This window comes from Octodon degus, unplaced genomic scaffold (genome assembly GCF_000260255.1).
Source record: "Octodon degus isolate 3935 unplaced genomic scaffold, OctDeg1.0 scaffold00093, whole genome shotgun sequence".
In the NCBI taxonomy this organism is placed as follows: Eukaryota; Metazoa; Chordata; class Mammalia; order Rodentia; family Octodontidae; genus Octodon; species Octodon degus.
In genome coordinates, this window is record NW_004524669.1 from 4,230,432 (window position 1) to 4,250,730 (window position 20,299).

General features: G+C 54.2%; 1 protein-coding gene and 1 pseudogene across 1 annotated transcript; both read left to right on the forward strand.

Annotated features, from left to right (window-relative positions):
• Positions 1 to 3,654: 3,654 nt before the first annotated feature.
• Grasp (general receptor for phosphoinositides 1 associated scaffold protein) lies at positions 3,655 to 11,939 on the forward strand. The gene is made up of 8 exons (XM_004637841.2): positions 3,655 to 3,966; positions 5,895 to 5,944; positions 7,990 to 8,044; positions 8,146 to 8,248; positions 9,747 to 9,840; positions 9,939 to 10,005; positions 10,325 to 10,391; positions 10,809 to 11,939. The coding sequence occupies exons 1-8, from the start codon at positions 3,724 to 3,726 to the stop codon at positions 11,288 to 11,290; spliced, it is 1,161 nt and encodes a 386-aa protein (XP_004637898.1). The 5' UTR covers positions 3,655 to 3,723; the 3' UTR covers positions 11,291 to 11,939.
• A 7,640-nt stretch (positions 11,940 to 19,579) lies between these two features.
• On the forward strand, positions 19,580 to 20,080 carry LOC101579472 (annotated as a pseudogene).
• The last annotated feature ends 219 nt before the right edge of the window (positions 20,081 to 20,299 follow it).

Genomic DNA, 20,299 nt, shown 5'->3' on the forward strand with positions numbered 1-20,299 from the left:
TAATATATTTAGGACAGGATCTATAGGGTCTCACTATGTAGATCGGACTACTACTCATAGTCCCATCTACTCATTTTCAGCCTCCCAAGCACTATCAGACTTGCAGTGATTCTCCTGTTTTCAGCCTCCCAAGCCCTGGGATTACAGAGGGGCACCACCACGCCCAGTTTTAATTGCTGTCTCAGCATGCCCTGGAGACAGTCGAACCCAGGCTGCTGTGCTCTGCCTAAGCAGGGGCTTTAGTCCACCGAGCTATCTGACTGGCCCAGTGCTGGGGATTAAAACTAAGGCCCACTGGGCAAGTGCTCTACCATTAAGCTACATCCCCTGTCATTCCCTTTCTTTCTTTCTTTTTTTTCTTTTGCAGGGATTGAACTCAGGTCCTTACCCTTGCCAGGCAAGTGCTTATTCTACTGAGCTATCTCCCTGGCCCCTCATTCCCTTTCTTATTTTGAAATGGGGGCTCCCTAAATCGCTCAGGCTAACCTCAAACTTGCCATTTCCTGCCTCAACCTTCTGAGTAACTAGAACTGGGGCCAGGGAGATGGTTCAGTGGAATAAGTGCTTGCCTGGCAAGTGCAAGGGCCTGAGTTCAATCCCTGGTTCCACCAGAAAAAAAAAAAAAGGAGACTGAGTAGCTAGAATTACAGGCAGGTACCACAGCACCCAGCTTCTAGAGCTTTCTTCCTAGCAGGAGAAGAAAATTTAAATAAAAACTTCAATTCTCTGGCTGGTCAGATAGCTCAGCAGACTAAAGCGCCTGCCTAAGTAGGTGCTGGGACCAGGGTTCAATCCATGGCATGCCGTGCCAGCCCCACCCCTGGGGCGCACTGAGATGGCAATTGAGACTGGGCATGGTGGTGCCCACCTGTCATCCCAGCGCGTGGGAGGTTGAAAGCAAGAGGATCATTACAAGTTCGATCTTTGCAGTGAGATCCTGTAGACCCTATACTAAATGCATTTTTTAAAAAAATGTACCCTGGGGCTGGAGAGATGGCTCAGTGGTCTAAAGCACCTACTTGGAACAAGATCCGCAAAGCACAGGGACCGCGGTTCGATCCTCCAGCACCACATGCCAGCCAGCCCCGCCCCCTGGTGGGCTGAGCTGGCCACACACACACAATAAATAAATGTTAAAAAAGTAAAAATAAAAAAAAAAAAAATAAGGGGCTGGAGAGATGGCTCAGTGGTCTAAAGCACCTACTTGGAACAAGCTTGGCAAGGCACAGGGACTGCGGTTCAATCCTCCAGCACCACATGCCAGCCAGCCCCGCCCCCTGGTGGGCTGAGCTGGCCACACACACACACACACACACACACACACACACACACACAATAAATGTTAAAATTAAAAAAAAAAATGTACCAATCAAGAGGGCCGGGGAGATGGCTCAGTGGAATAAGTGTTTCCCTGGCAAACACAAGGGCCTGAGTTATATCCCTGGTTCCACAAAAAAAAAAAAAAAAAGTACCAAAAAACCCCTCAGTTCTGTCACTTGGGGGCAAAAAGCAAATCCACCAGCATAAATTTAAGGGGTCTCCACCCCCATGTCAATCTGAAGGAAGACTGTTACAAGGCTGTTAGGCACAGGTGCTGTACCAGGCCTATGGCATCCACTTCTCCAGGTTTCAGGAAAGGAGGCATCTTTTAAGTCCCCCTCTGGGGAAGAAGAGGTTATAAACGGGTTGCTTTTGAGGGTCCCTTCAGGGATAAGCCCTAGAATAGATACAACAGAAACCACTGTACCTCCTGCTTCTCTACCTCCCCACCCCCTCCCAACACAGATGCTGTCTGTCAGGCTTAGGCAACAGACGATCCGGGGGTCCATCTGTGCTAATATACTCACAATAGAGTCCCATGTTTTCCCACTGACACCCCCTCAGCCCCTCAACTGAAACCACTTGGTGGCCCAAGGGGAAAGTGGGAGTTGGGGAAGGAAGGCACTAAGGGAGCCACCCCTGCCCCCATCCAACAAGCCTCCTGCCATCTGGCTTGTACAGTCACAGAGAGCTGGAGAAGTGCCCCCTCCCACCCACATCTCCTGGGGAGCTGGGGGCCCCGGAGCCTGGGGGTGGCAGGAGACAGACACACAGTCCAGGAGGCGAGATCAAGAAGCCAGGAGATCAAGACAGACTGAGTGAGAAAGCCTTCCCTGACCTCCTGTAGTGGGATGGCCCCTGTCCCTCTCCATCCCCCATGCCACATGTCTGATACCCCACAGGTATAATACGCCACTGCCTACCAGACCAAGGGCCTCCCAGAGCCCAGTGATTAGCTAGTCCTGGCACAAAGCAGGACTGAAAAGTAGGATGAATGAAGAAGGAAGAAGCATCATGGGGTGGGAGTGAAGAATCAGATTGCAGCTCTGGCACTAGGCTGCTTGGTTTGAATCTCAGCTCTACCACTGAGAAACCTAGCCAGCTTGCCTACCTGCGGGGCCCCGTTTCCTCATTTGTAAGGTCCTATTCCATAGTGTTGTTATGAGGACCAAGTGGATCATATATGTATATATATGGAAAGGCCAACTACAAGCACGTGGTAGATGCTCATTAAGTGTCAGCTATACAGTATAACGTATCCAAGAAGACAGGGGGAGGGGACCGACAGGGACAGTGTCGTGCACTGTGTGGGGATGTGGAGTCCCCAGCTTGTGCTGGCAGCCTGTGGTGGCTAGCTGCTCTTTAGACATCACACGTGGCCTTCCACTTCCTCCTCTCACTTCTTATTTGGGCACCACTGACGACAGACTTCGCTGGGCCATCCCTGCCTCTCCAAGGCCTGGCAACCATGGCAACGAAGAGCCTGGGGGATGGTCCCTAAGACAGGGTCAGAGAACAGCTCAGCACCCACACTGCCTTGGGCCCACCCCCAATTCTGCGAGTGGAGTCAACGCCGCAGTAAAACTACGTCTGCTTGGAACGGGGGCTCTAGACTCCGGTGTCCGTAGCTGAGGGCAGGATTATCCTGCAGAGACCACTCCAGACCATCGAGGGGCCTACTCAAAATTAAGCCTTCTACTTTCAGGGTTTCACGTCTGCCCTTTGCTCAGACGCAGGGAAAGGCAGCTTCTTTCGGCTCTCGGGACAGCCTCAAGAAGAGGAAACCCCAGGTCCTCTCACTCCCAGAGGACTTCTGTACAGTCGCTTCAGGGCCATCAACTCCCTCCTGCCCTCACCCCAGGGATTGCAGCCCTTCCCCCTGCACAGCCCTACTGCGTCCGCCCCCTCCCCCAGTTTCTTGCAGTCCCCGCCCCCATCTCTTAATCTCCACCCCCAGGACCCCAAACTTCCTTACATGACCCTTTACTGTTCCTCTTCTCCATTAATCGCTAAAACCACCCACTCCCAAATTTCAAATCTCACAAGGCAACTCCCTTCGCAGACCCCCTCCAGGTATCACGCACACTCTGGCTCCGCCTCAGGGTGGCATCCCTCCTCCAGCTCCTCTAGCGCCTAGGATTGCTGAACCCAACCTGCAGGTGCTGAAGTTTCCCCAGCTTTGCTGGCGGTTGAACGCCAAGAGCCCGGGCTGTCGGAGCCAACCTCCCCCGGGGGCGGAGCCGGTAGCGTTGTGGGCGGGGCCACCGGCGGCCGCGCACCTCCCAGCTCTGGAGCCTATAAAAGGAGGCGACCTGCGGCCCACCCGGCTGGTTTCCAGCAGCCGTCGCCTGCGCTGCGGAGCGCAGTGAGCGCCGCCTCCTAGGGGCGCCCGGCGCCGGAGCCATGACCCTCCGCCGACTTAGGAAGCTGCAGCAGAAAGAGGAGGCGACTGCCGCCCCGGACCCTGCTGCCCGGGTTCCGGACTCGGAAGCCGCTCCAGCTCCGACCCCGGCCTCGGGTCCGCCGGCTGCAGCCGCCAACCCGGGACCCCCAGGGGACGAGCTTTACGCGGCGCTGGAGGACTATCACCCCGCCGAGCTGTACCGCGCTCTCGCCGTGTCCGGGGGCACCCTGCCCCGCCGGAAGGTGCGTCCCCCGATCTCTCCCATGCCCAGACCCGTTACCCTCCAGGGTCCCTTCCCGAGGGACCTGCTCAGACCCCCCCCCAGCTTTTCACTTTCGTGTCCACGGAGTCTCTCCGCCCCACCGCCCCAGCGCTGGCCTCGTCGGAGCCTCCTGGCCCTCACCTCCCCCCTCCCCTGCGGCCATCGTTGCTCTGGAGGCTGCGGCCCCCGCCACCCGCCTAGTCTCGGGGGCTCGCTCTCCGCTCCCCACGCACCGCCGCCCCGACTCCTCTCCTGCCTTGACACCTCTCCACCACCCCGTTTCTCCCACTCCACTATATGGCTTTCCATCCTCCCTGGCTCGCCTCCCCGTTTCTCGGTGTTTTGAACCCCCACGACCCCCTCCTCCTGTCCAGGCTTCTGTAGTTGGAGCAGGAGGGCACGGGATGAGATCCTGCTGCTCGTCCCGACAAGTTGCGAGTACTAAAGCCCAGGGCTGGAGAGGGCCAGCGGCCACCGGCGGGCGCTCTCACAGCGAGGAAGTGCGAGGGGCACCCCAACCTCGGAGAGCACCCTTCGAGGGTGCACCAATTCTTGGGCGTGGGACATCTGATGTGCGGGATGCAAGGGCACCACTGCCCGGATTCCGGTCAGGGTAGTTTCATGGTGCCTGAAGGGCAGAAAGGATTAGGGCCGCGCCCGACCTTAGGGTCACCCTCTCTTCTCAGGCTCTTCCTCTGGCCCAAAGGGACCTGAACGCTCAGAATGAGACGCGGGACTCAGGTTAAGGAGAGGACTAGTGGCCTTTCTCCACTCATCCCCCCTCCTCCCTTGGCCCTGGCTCCCCCACACACAATAAACAGCTTGTTGGGAATTTGCATTTTATGAAAATCGGGTTGAAAGACAAAGGGGTCTCTCTATGCTGCCCAATGTTCCCTCCCTGATCCACTTGGGAAGCGTCTCCACCCCTGAGGTTAATCTTCTGTTCTGGAGAAAGGGCCCCCCTCTCTTCCTTGCCTTGGGCAACTTGTGGGTTCCAGTGTGAACTGGAGCACACTCACCAGGGAAGGCCTGGGGCTGTTTTAGCTGGGAGGGAAAGGGCTGGGCCGGATGGAGCTTCCTCCTAGAACCAAAATTTTAAGGAAAGAGAGCAATTGCTTAAGTTTATCAAGGGCCCCAACGAGACTGGGATCTTTAGCTGTCACCTCTCCCACAAAAAGAACCCTAATTTTCTCTCCTTAAGTACACTGATGTTTATGGACAAGTTTGACAGCTAAAATTTCTTTGTCCCCAAAAGCAACAAAATATATGGCAGTGTGGAAAGACCCATCTGGCTGGGCACAGCTGGCTACCTGCAGCTGGAAGGCACAGCTAGTCCTTGAAACAGCCTGGACTATAGGAGACTTCATTGACTCTGCTACATTCACACTGGAATTGCCAGCTCTCCTGAGCTCTCCCAAGCCACGGTGGCTGAGAAATTAGCTGGAGAGACCCATGTGGTAGGGGATCCCTGGAGTGCCTCAGTGGGTGGACCCAGCTGCCCCCGACCTTGAATCCTACTGGAGAAGAGCCTTGCCTCAGCTTTTAGGGTCTAGAAGGGCTGAGTCCCCACACACACTCCCCTCTCCTCCCATATAGAGGCTCTTCTAAGGGTCACAACCCCCTCCCTCCTCAGCCTGGAAGCCAGCAGGGGCCTTAGTGGTTCACGTGTCTGGACTTAGGAGGCCGACTTGTGAGGTAAGCCTGGGAGCACTAGGAGCACTAGTGTAGTTGTACTCTGGAGACATTACGCCAACACCAAAACAGGTGAAAATTGGGAAAGCACAGGTAATAGCAGGTGAGGTGCTGTATCCAGAGCTGGAACCTAAGTGAGGTAGCTCACAGAGTGGGGCTTTCAGCATCTACTCAAGTACAGCCCCACTCACCTGGCTTTCTTTACTTCCCACCCAGGGCTCAGGATTCCGCTGGAAGAATCTCAGCCAGAGTCCTGAACAACAACGGTGAGTCACCAACATCCCCCATCCAGCCCCTGATACGTCCAAAAGAGTGAGGGCAGGGGGGTATGACAGCATCTCAGCCCTGCCTAGGGGAGCCACTCGCCCACCTGCTGGAGTGTGGGGCAGCTGGGGGTGTGGGCTGTGTGATGGGATGGCAAGGGAAGGAGGCAGGAACTTTGAGTCACTAGGTACTCCTCAACCCACCCATCATCCCTGCACTTACCCCTCCCTGGAGAGATCTGGATCCATGGGTGTTGAGGGTAGAGGAGTAGGCGAAGCCTGTGGAAAACATCCTATGCCAAGATTAAGAGTCTTCCCTGGCTGCCCAGCAAGCCCAGTGGGCCCAAGCTGTGCCCAGCTGCTTGGGAAAGGTGATCACTTGTCGGAAGGACCTGAGGTGTGGGTAGAAGTAGATTCTTAGCCCAGGACTACAGGGCCCATTTTCCCTTCACTGCTCATGTCCCATCCCATCCTGGTTTGTGCTTGGCTTCCTCCAGTGAGGGTCAGGCCTGTTTGACCTTTGAGCTGAGACTGTGTGTGTGTGTGTGTGTGTGTGTGTGTGTGTGTGTGTGTGTATTTGGTGGTAATCCTCTTTCTGCACCTTCCCAGCCAAGTGTGGGAATCACAGGTATGTGCCACCATGCCCATTTGTTTTGATATTTCTTTTTTTTTTTTTAACTTTGTAATTAACTTTATTTTTTTTTCAAAGTTTTATTGATAAACAGATAGCAATGAGACAGTTTCATATCTAATCGGAAGTACAGTTTCAACAAATAATACACTGCATATATTCTTCTCAGTGGTTAATTGCTGTACAAGAAGTGGACTTGTGATCCTACTTACAAACACCATTAGAACAAATCATTCTATTCATTAAGAGAATGCAACTATATATCTATCCTAACCACTTTGAATACACAGATACAAAATGGACATTCATCGGTATTGTTTTGATATTTCTATAGTGTTTCCAAAATAAAAGCAAAAGGCAATATATGACAGAGGCCTTATGGCGGCCACTTTTTTTTTTTTTTTTTTTTTTTGGTAGAACTGGGGCTTGAACTCAGGCCTTTGCGCTTGCCAGGGAAGCACTTATTCCACTGAGCCATCTCCCCAGCCCAAGAGAGGCCATATGGGGCATACCGAAAAAGCCGAAGATATTTGCCCCTAGCCCTTTGCAGTAAACATTCTTTGGCCCTTGCAGAAGCCCAGAAACACTGGGACAGACACAGAACTTCCAGGCCCCAGGCTCCTGCTCCAGCCTACACATTGGAGGAAAGGCCTGTCCTTCAAAGAGGAGCTGTGGCGGAAATGGAGGGGTGGTGTGAAACAGTGGAGGATGTCTGGCTCAGGTTGAGAGTTGAGAAGCCCAGTCTCAGGGATTTTCTGGGGCTCCAGACTTGACGGGCCTTAGGAGGCTGCTTTGTTGCTGCCTCTGGCTGGTGGGAAGGAAGGGGGTGGGGTAGGTAGAGGAAATGGCTCCCCCAGCCTGGAGGATCTGGAGCAGCTCCAGACCATTGTGTCCAGTGTAGGCCTTCAGTGCGGGAAGGGGCGGCCTCAGGCTCCCCTCCCCCAGCCCTCACATCTGGTGGGCTGGCTCCAACGCAGCTGGGAGGAGCAGCTGTGGTCTGCTCTGAGGCTGAGCCTCTTGCCTCGTGACTGGCTCCTGGGGGTGGGGTGTCCCTTTTCCAAAGCAGTGGAGAGTGCAGTATTGCTAGGAGGCTTTAGGCTGGGGTGGAATTTGGGGCCTTAGCTAGTCACTAAATTTGGGGCTCAGTGGAAGGTTGAGATGTATCTCACCTATTCCTCTGGGGACCAGCCTCTCTAGGTCCTCCCTTCTGCCAGTTTAGAGGCCACTTTAATTCTGTGCAGTTCTTCAAGGTCAGCTTCACTGGAGTTCAGGAAGGACATTCCAAATGTGTGTAATGAGAGAGGTGTCACTGAAGGCTGAGCCTTTCCTGGATCAGACTCCCTAATCCTTGAGGCTGGAGTTACAGGACTGTCACAGCCTTTAATCGTAATGGTTTTGACCCTCAATTCTCTTGCAGGAAAGTATTGACTTTGGAGAAGGAGGACAACCAGACTTTTGGCTTTGAGATCCAGGTAGGATAAGCTGAGGACAAGGTAGGGATGGTTGGGAGGTCAGTCTGAGGGAAGGATGGACCCACCTGCCCCCAGGCTGAGGGTCCCCTTGTTTGTTTCAGACTTATGGACTTCACCACCGAGAGGAGCAGCGTGTGGAGATGGTGACTTTTGTCTGCAGAGTTCATGAGTCCAGCCCTGCCCAGCTGGCTGGGCTCACACCAGGTGGGGCCTGGGCTCAGGACACAGGGCTCTGGGAAGGGGCTCTGCTGGTACTGGAGTAAGAAATCTCTCCTGAAGTTGCTTCTACTTCTTCTTACTTCGAGAAGGCTATAAAAATGATGGATGGAACTCAGCGTTCAGATCCAAGCAAATTTGCCATTTGCTATGTGGTTTTGCCTAGTCCCATGAGCACACTGGGGTCATAACACGTCCTCACATCACAACGCAGTGAGGGGCTGCCTGGGCACAGAGTCAGATGTTGCTCCTCTAGTGATTGGCTCCCTCCTGGCAATGTGGCAACCAAGCATGAGCCAGAACTGGGGAGAAGCAACAACCTACTGGGTCAGCTTGATTCTGGGGATACTTGTCCTCCCCCAACCTGGCTCAAGTATGGGGTACTCATGTTATCTCCTCTAACAAGAGAATCCTGCCTCTACCAGAATTGGGCAAGTGTGTAGTCCTCAGTTTCCAGGAATGTGCAGCCTGAGATGGATGGCATAAACGATTCCCTCTACTCTGTTCTCGTCCCGTTTTTTGTTTTGTTTCTTTGGGGTTTATTTAATTATTTTTTATGTATTTGATACAGGGTCTCACTATGCAGGTCAGACTCTAGTGATCCTCCTGTTTCAGCCTTCCCAGTGCTGGGGTTACAGGCCTGTACTTTATGCATCATGGCCAGAGGTGCCAGGGTTCAAACCTGGGTCCCTGAGCTTACCAAGCAGGCACTTAGACCACTGATCTATCTCCCCAGCCTTGGGTTTTTGTTTGTTTTGTTTTTTGAGACAGAGCCTTACTATGTAGCTCAGGATGGCCTCAAACTCTTGATGGTCCTCCTGTCTCAGCCTCCCAACTGCTGGGATTACAGATGTATGCCACCACACCTACGTCTGTCACCATTTTTGACCCTAGGCGTACTTCCATATTCTTTTAGCAGCTGCCCTAATATAGTACAACGTTACAGAGCAGTTTCTCATGCACTGTCCCTTCTGATCACCCCTACAGTAGCCACAGCAGGGATCCCTAATCCCTTTGCACAGATGAGAGGAGCCCTTAGAGATGCTGGCTTGGTCAGCAGTTCTACAGTGGCACCAGAATTGAAACTCAGGCCTTTTGTGCCTGGGGCTATGCCACTTGGCCCACCCCTTTCCTGGTCTACACAGGCATGGGCTAAACAGAAATAACCAACAGTACGGGCAGCTCAGGGGCCGGAGAGGGTTCAGTCTTTGAGGACAAAGCTTCCCAAGGGTGTGGTTTTATGGGAGGTTAACCTCTCTGAGGTCCTCAGCACCTAAGCTGAGCTAGGCCTGAACAAGCTGGTAGTTGTCACAGTGGGCAGGGAGGAATGGTTGGGAAAAGAGGTGTCCAGGAGGTCATCTGAAGAGCAGGGAAAAGGAATTTAAGGGTATTCCTTGGGATTATCACACCTCCCCTGGCCATGCCAAGAGGCTGGAATTCTTCCCTCATGCCCTGTAGCATAGTCTGACTCCTCTCTGCCTTGCAGGTGACACCATTGCCAGCGTCAATGGCCTGAATGTGGAAGGCATCCGGCATCGAGAGATCGTTGACATCATCAAGGCATCAGGCAACGTTCTCAGGTATGTCTGGGCTGAATACCTGAAGATTCCTGAGCTCAGTCCTTTGGTGTTTCCTGAGCCTCCAGGCTCACTCAGCCTTTGACTCCTCCATCCCTCAGACTGGAGACTCTGTATGGGACATCAATTCGGAAGGCAGAACTGGAGGCCCGACTGCAGTACCTGAAGGTAAGGCCCCAAGAGTATCTTCCTTTTCTTCCCAAGCCAGTGACCTGCAAGTCCCACTCTTCTATGGGTTATTCCTCTCTGTGAGTTCCCGTACCTTAAGAAGGCTAGTGCCAGATGTGATAGCACATGCTTGTAATCCCAGGACTCGGGAGAAAGAAAGAAAAGAGTGAGTTTGAGTCTTGCTTGGGTAACTTAGTGGGACACTGTCTCAATAAAATAAAAGAGAAAGCTTTGTCTTCTCTGATCCCTGTCTGTACCCATATCCTGCTGGTCTCTGCTAGCTCCTGACTGGGGACTGGGGGCGGGGGTGTCTTTACAGCAAACCCTGTATGAGAAGTGGGGCGAATACAGATCCCTAATGGTTCAGGAGCAGCGGCTGGTGCATGGTGAGTAATAGACCAGGGTACGATGGCCTCCTGCTCCCAGGTCAGTCCCTGGGTCTGTGTGTCCCCCTCAGAACTAGTGAGCTACTTCCTCCCCTCCCCCCAGCTTTTAAGGGTTTCCTAATACTACTTTGGGTACCATACTGCCCTAGGCTGAGCCACACACTTTCTTGGCAAGTCTCACAATGGCCCTCTGGAAAAAGTGTTAATCAGTTTCCAGGTGGATACACCAAAACTGGCCATTATTTTAATGTGTTCGTGCCCCTCATGTCCCAAGGGGTCCTCACAAGGATTTGAGTTTGTAGTTCGTCTTTCAGAGAGGTTGAGGCCACACAGATGGTCAGCAGAAAGAGCCTGGCTCTCTCATTGTGCCATATGGCCCGGGCCTCAGCGGTCTCCCTGTGTCTCCTGTCCCTGCAGGCCTGGTGGTGAAGGACCCCAGCATCTATGACACCCTGGAGTCCGTGCGCTCCTGCCTCTACGGGGCAGGCCTGCTCCCAGGCTCTCTGCCCTTTGGGCCTCTGCTGGCTGCGCCTGGGGGTCCTCGCGGGGGCGCCCAAAAAGCCCCGGGTAACACCGACGATGCTGTCTATCACACCTGCTTCTTTCGGGGCGCAGAGCCGCCCGCGTTGCTGCCGCCCCCGCTGCCTCCCGCGCGTCCCCCTGGCTCGGCCGAGGCTTTGCTGCCCGGGCCGCGAGCTGCGCTGACCCGCAGCGCCAGTGTGCGGTGCGCTCTGGGCTCCGGCGGGGGCTCCCCGGGCGCGCTCTGGACTGAAGCCCGCGAGCAGGCCCTGTGCGGCCCGGGCCTGCGCAAGACCAAGTACCGCAGCTTCCGCCGGCGGCTGCTCAAGTTCATCCCCGGACTCAACCGCTCCCTGGAAGAGGAGGAGAGCCAGCTGTAGGGGCGAGGTGGGCAGGGAGGTATTTATTTATTTATTCCTAGCAGCCAGTGCAAAGAGTGTGGGTGAGAGTGCCGACCCCGGACAGCAGGACCGCAGGGCCCCAGGAGCCCGGAGCAGCGGGAGAGGCTCCTGGCGGGCCCTTGCTGCCTACTTAGAATCCTTCTCTCCTGAACTAAGAGGCGCTGGGGCTGGGAGCCAACAGGCAGTCCGGGCTGGGAGTGGTCTGGGGGTCAAAGATGGGCGTGCTATCCTAGTCTGGGTCAGTAGTGCCTTGTGGGCGTCCCGGAACCCTGCACACCCAGGGTGGGGGGACCTGTCCCACGAAGCCCTCTTCCTCAGCTTTCCTAGCTCCTCCACCCTTAGGCCCGGGGAACATGGCAGACTGCTGGTCGTTCGTTCTCCACAGCCCACACAGCTCCGTTGGCCCCAAGGGGACAAGGTGCTGGGCCCCTCCCCCAGCCTTGACCCTTAAGGGCTTGGCTCCTCCCAGGGGCCTGCAACTAAATGGGTTCCTGCTGGGCGGGGTCCTGGGTTCTGTGCCCCTTGGGGAACAGGAATGGGCATGTTCAGGTAGGGTAGAGGCAGCACAGACTGCTCTGCCATTTTGCATTTGTTGCTTCTGAACCACAAAGTGTATAAAATTGACGGTTTTTTGCATCTGTGTCAGTGTGGTGACTGCCTGAGGGGGAGGACTGCGCTCGGGCAGGCTCTGACTGCACCCACAGGGCCCCTCCAACACACACATGCGCACACAATACTTCACGTCCTATTTTCTTGCAGCCCAAAGCCAGAGAAATCATCTGGGGGATTTTAACATACATGTACAGGCTAGAACTGAGGTCCCATTCCCTCTTCTGAACTTGGGCCTCTGGTTTAAGTGCATTTTCAGCCCCCTTCAAACATCCGCCACAGATGGGGCAAGGCTAGTCCTGTCTTTACCTATCTCATAATCCCTGTGTCAATGCCAGGGCCCCCTCTCTTCCTAGCACCTGCGGGCCCCCTTCTCAGATATAAATCACAGGCCAACTCACCCCTTTGTTCTGGACTAGAACTCAGTGGGAAACTACTCCAGGAATGAGAGCTTGCTCCTCTGTGGCCTGTGTGATCCTCCCTCCTCATCTTGTCCCCTGCTGTTCCCTTTGCTGGCCACACCTCCTCTGGGGTCCCTGCACTGTTCCACTGGTGGGAGTTCAGTGCATGGCTGTGCCTCCAAAAGCCTTTCCGTCCAGTCAGCACCCAGGCACCCTATTGGGCTGCATTTCCATCATCTGGAAGTCAACTGCTGAGCATTGTACTTGGTGCCCACTCTCCCCCTCCAGGACACATGGTCCCTGCGGCAAGCCATTGCCCTCTGTCTTACGTTTTATTTATTTATTTATTTATTTATGGAACCAGGGATTAAACTCAGGCCCGCACTTATTCTACTGAGCCATCTCCCTGGCCCTCTGTCTTATATTTTATTCAGGGCTGGGGATATAGTTCAGTAGCACAACACCTGTCTGGCAAGCACAAGGTCCTGAGTTCAATTCCCAGTACCAAAACAATTCATTCTGCCCAGTCCTAGCTCACAGTACAATGTGTGTCACCACGGTGATCCAGGGCAAGTAGCCTGCCCAGGCTCACACCACAAGCTAGCAGCAGAACTGACTTGGTGGTGTGTGGTGTGTCCAGAGCCAAACCAACACAAGGCCTGGCTTTCAGGAGAACTAAGTGGCTCCTCCAGCTGGGCCTCAGCAGTCAGGGCGGTATCTATTAAAAAAGAAAATGGCTCTGGTAGAGCAGTTTGCCTACCATGTGAAGTCCCTGTTGATTCCCAGCACTACAGAAAGGGACAAGTAACAAAAAAGGAAATCACACACAACCCCCTACTTAAACGCATAATGTCTCCCCTGGAATAAAAGTATTGTTCAATTTTACTTATAATCATACTGGTGTTGAATCCAGGGTCTTAACAGGCTAGGTAAGCCCTCTACCACTGAGCCACATCTCCAGCTCTTCCTTCAATTTTTACTTTGAGATAGGTTCTCATTAAATAGTGCAGTCTAGGCTCTGACTTTTGAACCTCCCTCCACAGCCTCTCCAGGAGCTGGGATGACAGGTGTGCATCACCTTACCCAGTGTTCAAGCTGTCTCGTGGCCTGTCCGTAATATCTTGCCCCTTTGAGCCAACTACAAAAAGAGGTCCCTTTCTTTGGGCAGACGGTAGCCACATAGGCCCAACGATTGGTGAAATGGTAGCCTGAGCATAGGACAACTCTGCTCAGGTGTCCTGCGCCTTCAAGGATATGGTCTCTCCCTCTCCCTTGAGCTCCAGTTCTTCCTCCTTCCAAATCCTGCCTTGTATTTAGGCCACACGGCTCTTGCTGTTCTACTCTTGAGTGCACTCCAGCCCCTGACCTCACCCGGACTGCTCCCTCCTATGCTGCTTTTCCAGACCAATTCTTCATCCTCAGGTGTCCACATCACACCCTCCAAAGAGGTTGCCCTGATCTGATCTGGTCTGATCTGCTGCTGCTCTCTCCATTGTATTTGATCTCTAGACTCATTCTCTCTTCCTTATAGTGTCACACACACACACACACACACACACACACACACACACACGGTGTTAGTTATACTGACTGCTTGTAGCTGCCTTTGGGTGTCACACACACACACACACACACACACACACACGGTGTTAGTTATACTGACTGCTTGTAGCTGCCTTTGGGAGGGTAGGATCCCAACCTTGTTGCTGACACAGCCTGCTGAGGAAGGTGCTCAGTAAACCCCTCTGGGGCTGGGTGGTGGCTCCAGCAGGAGCACCTCCATCTGCTCCCCTGAGGACACTGTTGAAGAAAGGAAGCCTCCCCAGGCTCTGTTTGAACAGCTGCTCTGCAGTGAAAACAAACATCCCTCTCTGGGGCCCAGGTCTAGGGGAAGGGCCCTCTTACACCTTTGTTCCCAAGACCCAGAGCTGCCAGGGGACCTGCTGCCTGGGTACAGCTGGTACCTGTCTTTCTCCAACCCTGGTAGGCTCCCAGCTGGTCTCCCATTAGCCTGTCTCTGCCCTTGCCACGCAGCGGGTCTTGGGAGTGATGTCCATACCCCTCACTCAGGCTGAGGGAGGGGGCTCCTGGCTGGCCATGTACAACCAGGGGAGGAGGGGTGGTTCAGGGCGGGGCAGATCCCACCTCGCAGCTGATGAGATGACGGCACCAGCACAGCAGCCTCCTGCCGTGTAGGTGGGTGACAGGGAGTGACTAATGTGCGAGCTGCGATGCTAAAAATTAACCCAGGGATTGTGTTTGGTGGAGGGGGTGGGGGTGGATGGAAAGGGAGCAGGGACTCGGAATACTGTGTGGTCGGTATTCCCCTGCACTGCTGCCTCCTTTCCCACCTCCCCACCAGTCTTCTGCTGTCAAGGCCTCAGGGGACTCTGGGGAACTTCTTCCACTCCAGGCCAGAAGGGCCCCAGCAACCCCAGAGGCAGAGAGCGCACTCTGCAGGGTAGGCAGAGGGCAAGGCTCTGCACAGGAGAATCCAGTCTGAGCCCTGCAGTGTCCCTGTCCTGCCCTTTCCTCCTGGGCCAAGGGCAATGGGGGAAGCCAAGGCAGCCAACGCACAGAGAAGGGGGTAGATTCCCATCATCTGGCTGGGGTCAGGGTGGTGAGGGTGGCAGCTGCACAGAAGAAGAGGATTGGACGTTGTCTAGAGCTCTTGCAGTTCCCGGCGCTGTGCTTATCACAGCTACATCCCTGCTTCACCTGAGCCTCAGATCTGACAGCTGGGTATCACTTCCCACTTTACAGATGATAAACTGAGCATTAGAGAGGTTGAGGTTGCAGGACTGATACTGGCAGAGACAGGATTTTTTTTGTTTCTCTAGAGCCTTGAGTAGGGCAAGGGAATGCTTCCTGCAGGAAGCTGCACTAGACAGGGTCACAGAGATGGCGAGGAATGCGCAGAACATGTACAGTTATGGGATTCCTTGTGGAAGAAGGCTGGGTCAAGGAAGGCATATGAAAGGGGGGACCTGAAAGAGCAGGGCCTGAAACTATGTCAGATCCCAAAAGATCAGGTCCAAGGGACCAAAGTTCCAGGGATGAGCCAGGTGTGGTGGCACATGTCTGTAACCCCAGCACTTCAGAGGCTGAGGCAGGAGGATCACTTGAGTTTGAAGCCGTCAGCCTGACCTGCTTAGGGAGATGCTGTCTCAAAAAGTTCCAGGGACATGGGTTATATCTGGAGTGAGGTGAGAACATTCTCATCAAAGCAGAGGAGAGGGTAGGGCTCTGAGGACTGGTTTTGGATGTCACAAAAGGGCTTTAGGAGTGACCTCATGAATACCAGCATCTTCCCTGGAGACCAGAGAACCTGAGCTAGACGGTGGTAACAGACAAGATGTGAGACAGCAGAAAGCACTTTCCGCTCCAGTCACTCAGGAAGCTGGGGAAGTGAGGGTGGCTGTGGGGTTCCCCCAAGTCAGGAGAGACGTCAGGCTGTCTGGTCAGGAGGCTGCGTGGTCCTCCATTGATGGGCAGCTGAAATGATCTTGAGGAAGTGATGGGCTCAGGGATGTGACAGAGAAAGGGACATGAAGCAGGGGACAGACCAGCGGGACTAGTGTTTCTCAACAGCATAAACAGGAAGAGAAGACACTGGAGAGATGTGTTGACCCCTGGTGGTGACTTAAGGGCTCTGCACCCCTCTGATCCCTGACCACATAGAACAGGGAACAGGAGAGGGTAGGTTCTCTCTCCCATCAGCCACAGGTGGGACATCCTGTCTCCCTCCACAGCCCTGACCCCAATTCTAGAACGCGAGAGCCCTTGACCTCCACCCTTCTGCTACCTAGGGTCCTACTGCCTCTCCTCATGCCACGTGGGCTCTGAAAGGAGGCACTCTCCTCTCCCTCCATGAGCTGTGCTGGCTGGGGGCTGACACACTTCTGTGCAGGGCCCTGCGTGGTCTCAGAGCTCGTAGGCTGGGTTGGGGAGGAGGAGGAAATACCCAGGAAACTGCCAGACACTGGATTTTCTGCTGTACAGCAGACCTCATAAACCTCAGTGGATCTTCACTTCCTGGAGACTGGCCCCTCAGCGCAGATCATGCAAATTCATACAAAAGTAAAAAAAAAAATAATGCAGACACTGCCTTTGGTTCCTTCCCCACTGCTGTCACCCAACCACTCATTCTCCCTCACAACTGCTCTAGTCCACTCAGGAACCACCCTGAATGACACCCCTCTGCATCCCAGCACCCAGCACCTCTGGAACCTCCACACTTCTTTCCAATGAATCAAAGTCCACTTCCTCTGGATTGCAGGAGTTCTGAGGTTAAGAAGGCTTCCCCAAGATTTCAGAAGAAGGCCTGGGAGGCCAGGCAGTGTGCCCCTGAGAGGGCAGTGTGTGAAGCTGTGAGTGAGAAGCCTATTCAGTGGAAACCCCAGAAGTTTGGAAAAGCCAGGGACACAGATCATCTGAGGAAAACTGCAAGGAGGGAGCAAAGCCAGCCTAGGAGAGAAGCCACGGGAGCTACCAGCACAAGTGTTGTAGGGGCGGAGCCACATGGAGCTCACAATTTGCCACAGATTGCTTTGGATGTTCCACATGGAACTATAGGACTTACCGTTTGCCTTTCTGGATTTTGGACTTGTGGTGGTTCCAATGCTTCGTGTTCCCCTGTTGTTTGTACCTTTTGGAATCGTAATGTTTATCTTGTGCCACTGAATGTTTGGAAGTGTTTAACTTTTCTTTTGTACAGGGGCTCACAGCTAAGAGTTTGCCTTGGATCTTGGAGGAAACTCGGGACTTGGACTTTTCAGCAACTAGAGTTTGTGATTAATTCATGATCTACTGGGATTATGAGTGTGAGTGCTGCTGGGATTATGGGTGTAAGTGCTCCTGGGATTATAGGTGTGAGTGCTACACCCAGCCTGAGGCAGACAGCCTAAATGCAATTTAAGGGAGACAGACCTGCTCTCTGTTGCCATTGTTGCAGCTACTCCCATTTGCTTTTGCTCTCTTGCTCTTTGCCGCCAAGGCTGCCATGAACGGCTTTGCCATGAACAACTGCTCTCTGTGCTGTGAGCCACTCTGCCTTGGAGCCAGCTGAGTATGGACTGAAACTTTAACTGACTCTGAGCAAAATAAACCTTTCCTTCCTCCATTGTGTCAGGTATTTTGTCCAGATGATGACAGAAGAGTAACTGAGATATGGGTGAACAAATACAAGTCCAGTCCTTACCAGCTCCAGCAGCCAACTGCCTGGGGAATTCTTCACAGTAGATGGGCTCTACATCTTCCCTTCAGATTCTGATCCAGGAGCCCTGGGCCAGCCCCAAAAGTCTGTTTTTAAAAACACTCCCAGGCAGACATGGTGGCAGCATCTAGAGCAGGAGGATCTCTTGACTTAAGGAGCTCAAGGTCACACTGGGTAGCACAGCCAGACCCTCATCTCTTAAAAAAAAAAAAAAAAAAAAAAAGTGCGCATGTGGGGGTGGGATGCCCGGAGTGGTGGCACATGCAAATTTCTACAGGTGCTATATAATCCCAGCACTTCAGAGGCTGCTGCAGGAGGTTTATGACGACTTTGAGGCTGGTTTAAGCTATATAGTGAGCGCAAGGCCAGCCTGAACTACATAGTGAGACCCTGACTTAAAAGCATCCTAGAGGACTGGGCTGTGGGTCACTGGTAGAGTGCCTGCTATGGGTGGCCCTGGGTTTGACAGTGAGGGGTGGTGGTGGTGGTGGTGGATATTCTCCATAAAGATTTACTGAATGGAGGGGGCTGGTGAGATGGCTCAGTGGTCTAAAGCACCTACTTAGAACAAACTAAGCTCAAGCAAAGCACAGGGACCTCGGTTCAATCCCCCAGCACCACATGCCAGCCAGCCCTGCCCCCTGGTGGGCTGAGCTGGCCACACACTAAATAAATAAATAAATAAATAAATAAATAAATAGATTTACTGAATGGAAGTTAAATGAAAGCCAGTCTAGACCTGAGCCACCTCTCAGTAAAACCTGGTGATTCCAAATGCTAACAGATGCCCCCATCTCCCATCTCCCATCCCCCTCAGCACATGACCTGTGCCTCCCACAGGCGCGAACAAATCTGGCTCCCTGGCCTATGCTTTGCATGGGTGGAGGCCAACCCCAACACTATTAGAATTTTTGAGAGGCAGGAATGCCTCTGGACACTTTCTCTGGCTGATCCCCCTGATGGAATGGTGAACAGGGCATAACCCAGTATGCAGGACCTGAAGATCCTGGTACTGGTCCTGGGTACAGCCAGGGTGCAAAGGCAGGGTAGAGGGAGAAGAGGTGGGGCTGAAGCACACCTGGCCTCTGCCCCCACACACCTGTTCCCTTCCAAGGGACAGCAGCAACCAGGGACAGTAGAGGGGAGATCAGATTGCTGGAGGTCCACAGCTGTCCAAGAGGCTGCATGGCTGTCCTTGGAGCTTAAAGTGGGGTGCAGGTGGGGGGGGTGTAACCCCGCGGAGTTGACTGGGCAAGGGCAACCCCACCTTCTCCCACACCGCGGCTGACGACTGGATTGCAGACTGCTTCCATTCTGGGGGCGCCGCCTCCCCAAGAGCTGGGTGGGGGTGGACATGGGGACTGCGTCGTGCTTTGCTGGGAGCCGGGAGGGAAGCAGGCGGCAGCGCCCGAGTGAGTAACCGCCTCCCCGCATCCACGAACGTCTGCGCTCAGGAAGTCCCGGAGACCGGAGCGCCCCCGCCGCCGTCCACCCACGCCGGGACCTTCTCGCACACGCCCACCCCGCTCCGCATTCCAGCTCGGCCTCCGGCCGCCCCGACGCTCCGGACCCCACCTCGGACGCGACCTCGGCCCCGGCAACCTCCTTACAGGCCCCGCTTAGATCCCGGCCCCTGCCGGTCGGCGCCGGGCTGACGGCTCCACGTGTCCCCCTCTCCCCAGGGGCGGGCCCGGGGCGCGGCCGGACGGCAGGGGCGGGGCCCAGGAGGCTGGCGGGGCGGCGTCGCCCTCTGCTGGCAGGTTAGGGCACCGCTCCATCACGTCACCCAGTCTTCAGCCGTCTGATCTCTACCCTTTTTTGACCTTCTTGTTACCCGGCTGACATAATGACTCGTCTCCATAATTACCTGGAGGACTCTGAATGTACAGTTGTGGGTCCTGGCCCCGGCTTATGCCACAGGCTATCCGTGGCACAGTCGTGATCTCCACAGGACTCAGTTTCTTTTCCTGCAAAATGGCTACGTGAATACCAAACGCGCAAATGCGTAGACAGATTATAAACCGAAACTCAGGGTGCGAGAAGATGGTGGACGTGGCCGTGGGCAAGGACAGGTGCGGGGAGCAGCGGCTGGTGTCGCTGCCCCTGTCCCGTATCCCGGTCATCATGAAGAGCTCCCCCGAAGTGTCCAGTATCAACCAAGAGGCGCTGGGGCTCACGGCCAAGGCCACGGAGCTCTTTGTTCAATATCTAGCCACCGGGGCCGGGGAGATGGCTCAGTAGGATAAGCGCTTGACTGGCAAACATCAAGGATCTGAGTTCAATCCCCGGTTCCGGAAAAAAAAAAAAAAAGTTAATATCTAGCCACCTATTCCTACAGACACGGCAGTGGAAAAGAAAGAAAAAGCACTGACTTACAGTGATTTAGCAAATACTGCTGAGGAATCAGAAACTTTTCAGTTTCTTGCAGATATATTACCAAGGAAGATTTTAGCTAGTAAGTACCTGAAAATGCTTAAGGAGAAGAGGAAAGATGAAGAGGCGAATGATGGTGATAAAAGTGACAATGATGAAGCTGAGTCCTAAACCACAAAAGAAATCCGCCCTCAAGGGCATTTCTGGAGAAGCAGGCACGTCCTGAGCGTTTCTCCCTTCATTTTCCCAGCGACTGCAGCACCTGCCCTGCTTTTCTGGCAGACAGGCATCTCCAGCATAGGCCCGGTGGTTCACTGCAGCGTAGCCGGAGGTGTCAGGAGAGAATCCTGTGCCCAGGGCACCACAGCGCACCGGGGCTCTGAGCTCGAC

Coding starts and splice junctions, on each gene's coding strand:
- Grasp (XM_004637841.2), top strand. CDS start 3,724: ATGACCCTCCGCCGACTTAGGAAGCTGCAGCAGAAAGAGGAGGCGACT. Junction 5,945..7,989: donor CAGAGTCCTGAACAACAACG/GTGAGTCACCAA, acceptor ATTCTCTTGCAG/GAAAGTATTGACTTTGGAGA. Junction 10,392..10,808: donor GGAGCAGCGGCTGGTGCATG/GTGAGTAATAGA, acceptor CTGTCCCTGCAG/GCCTGGTGGTGAAGGACCCC.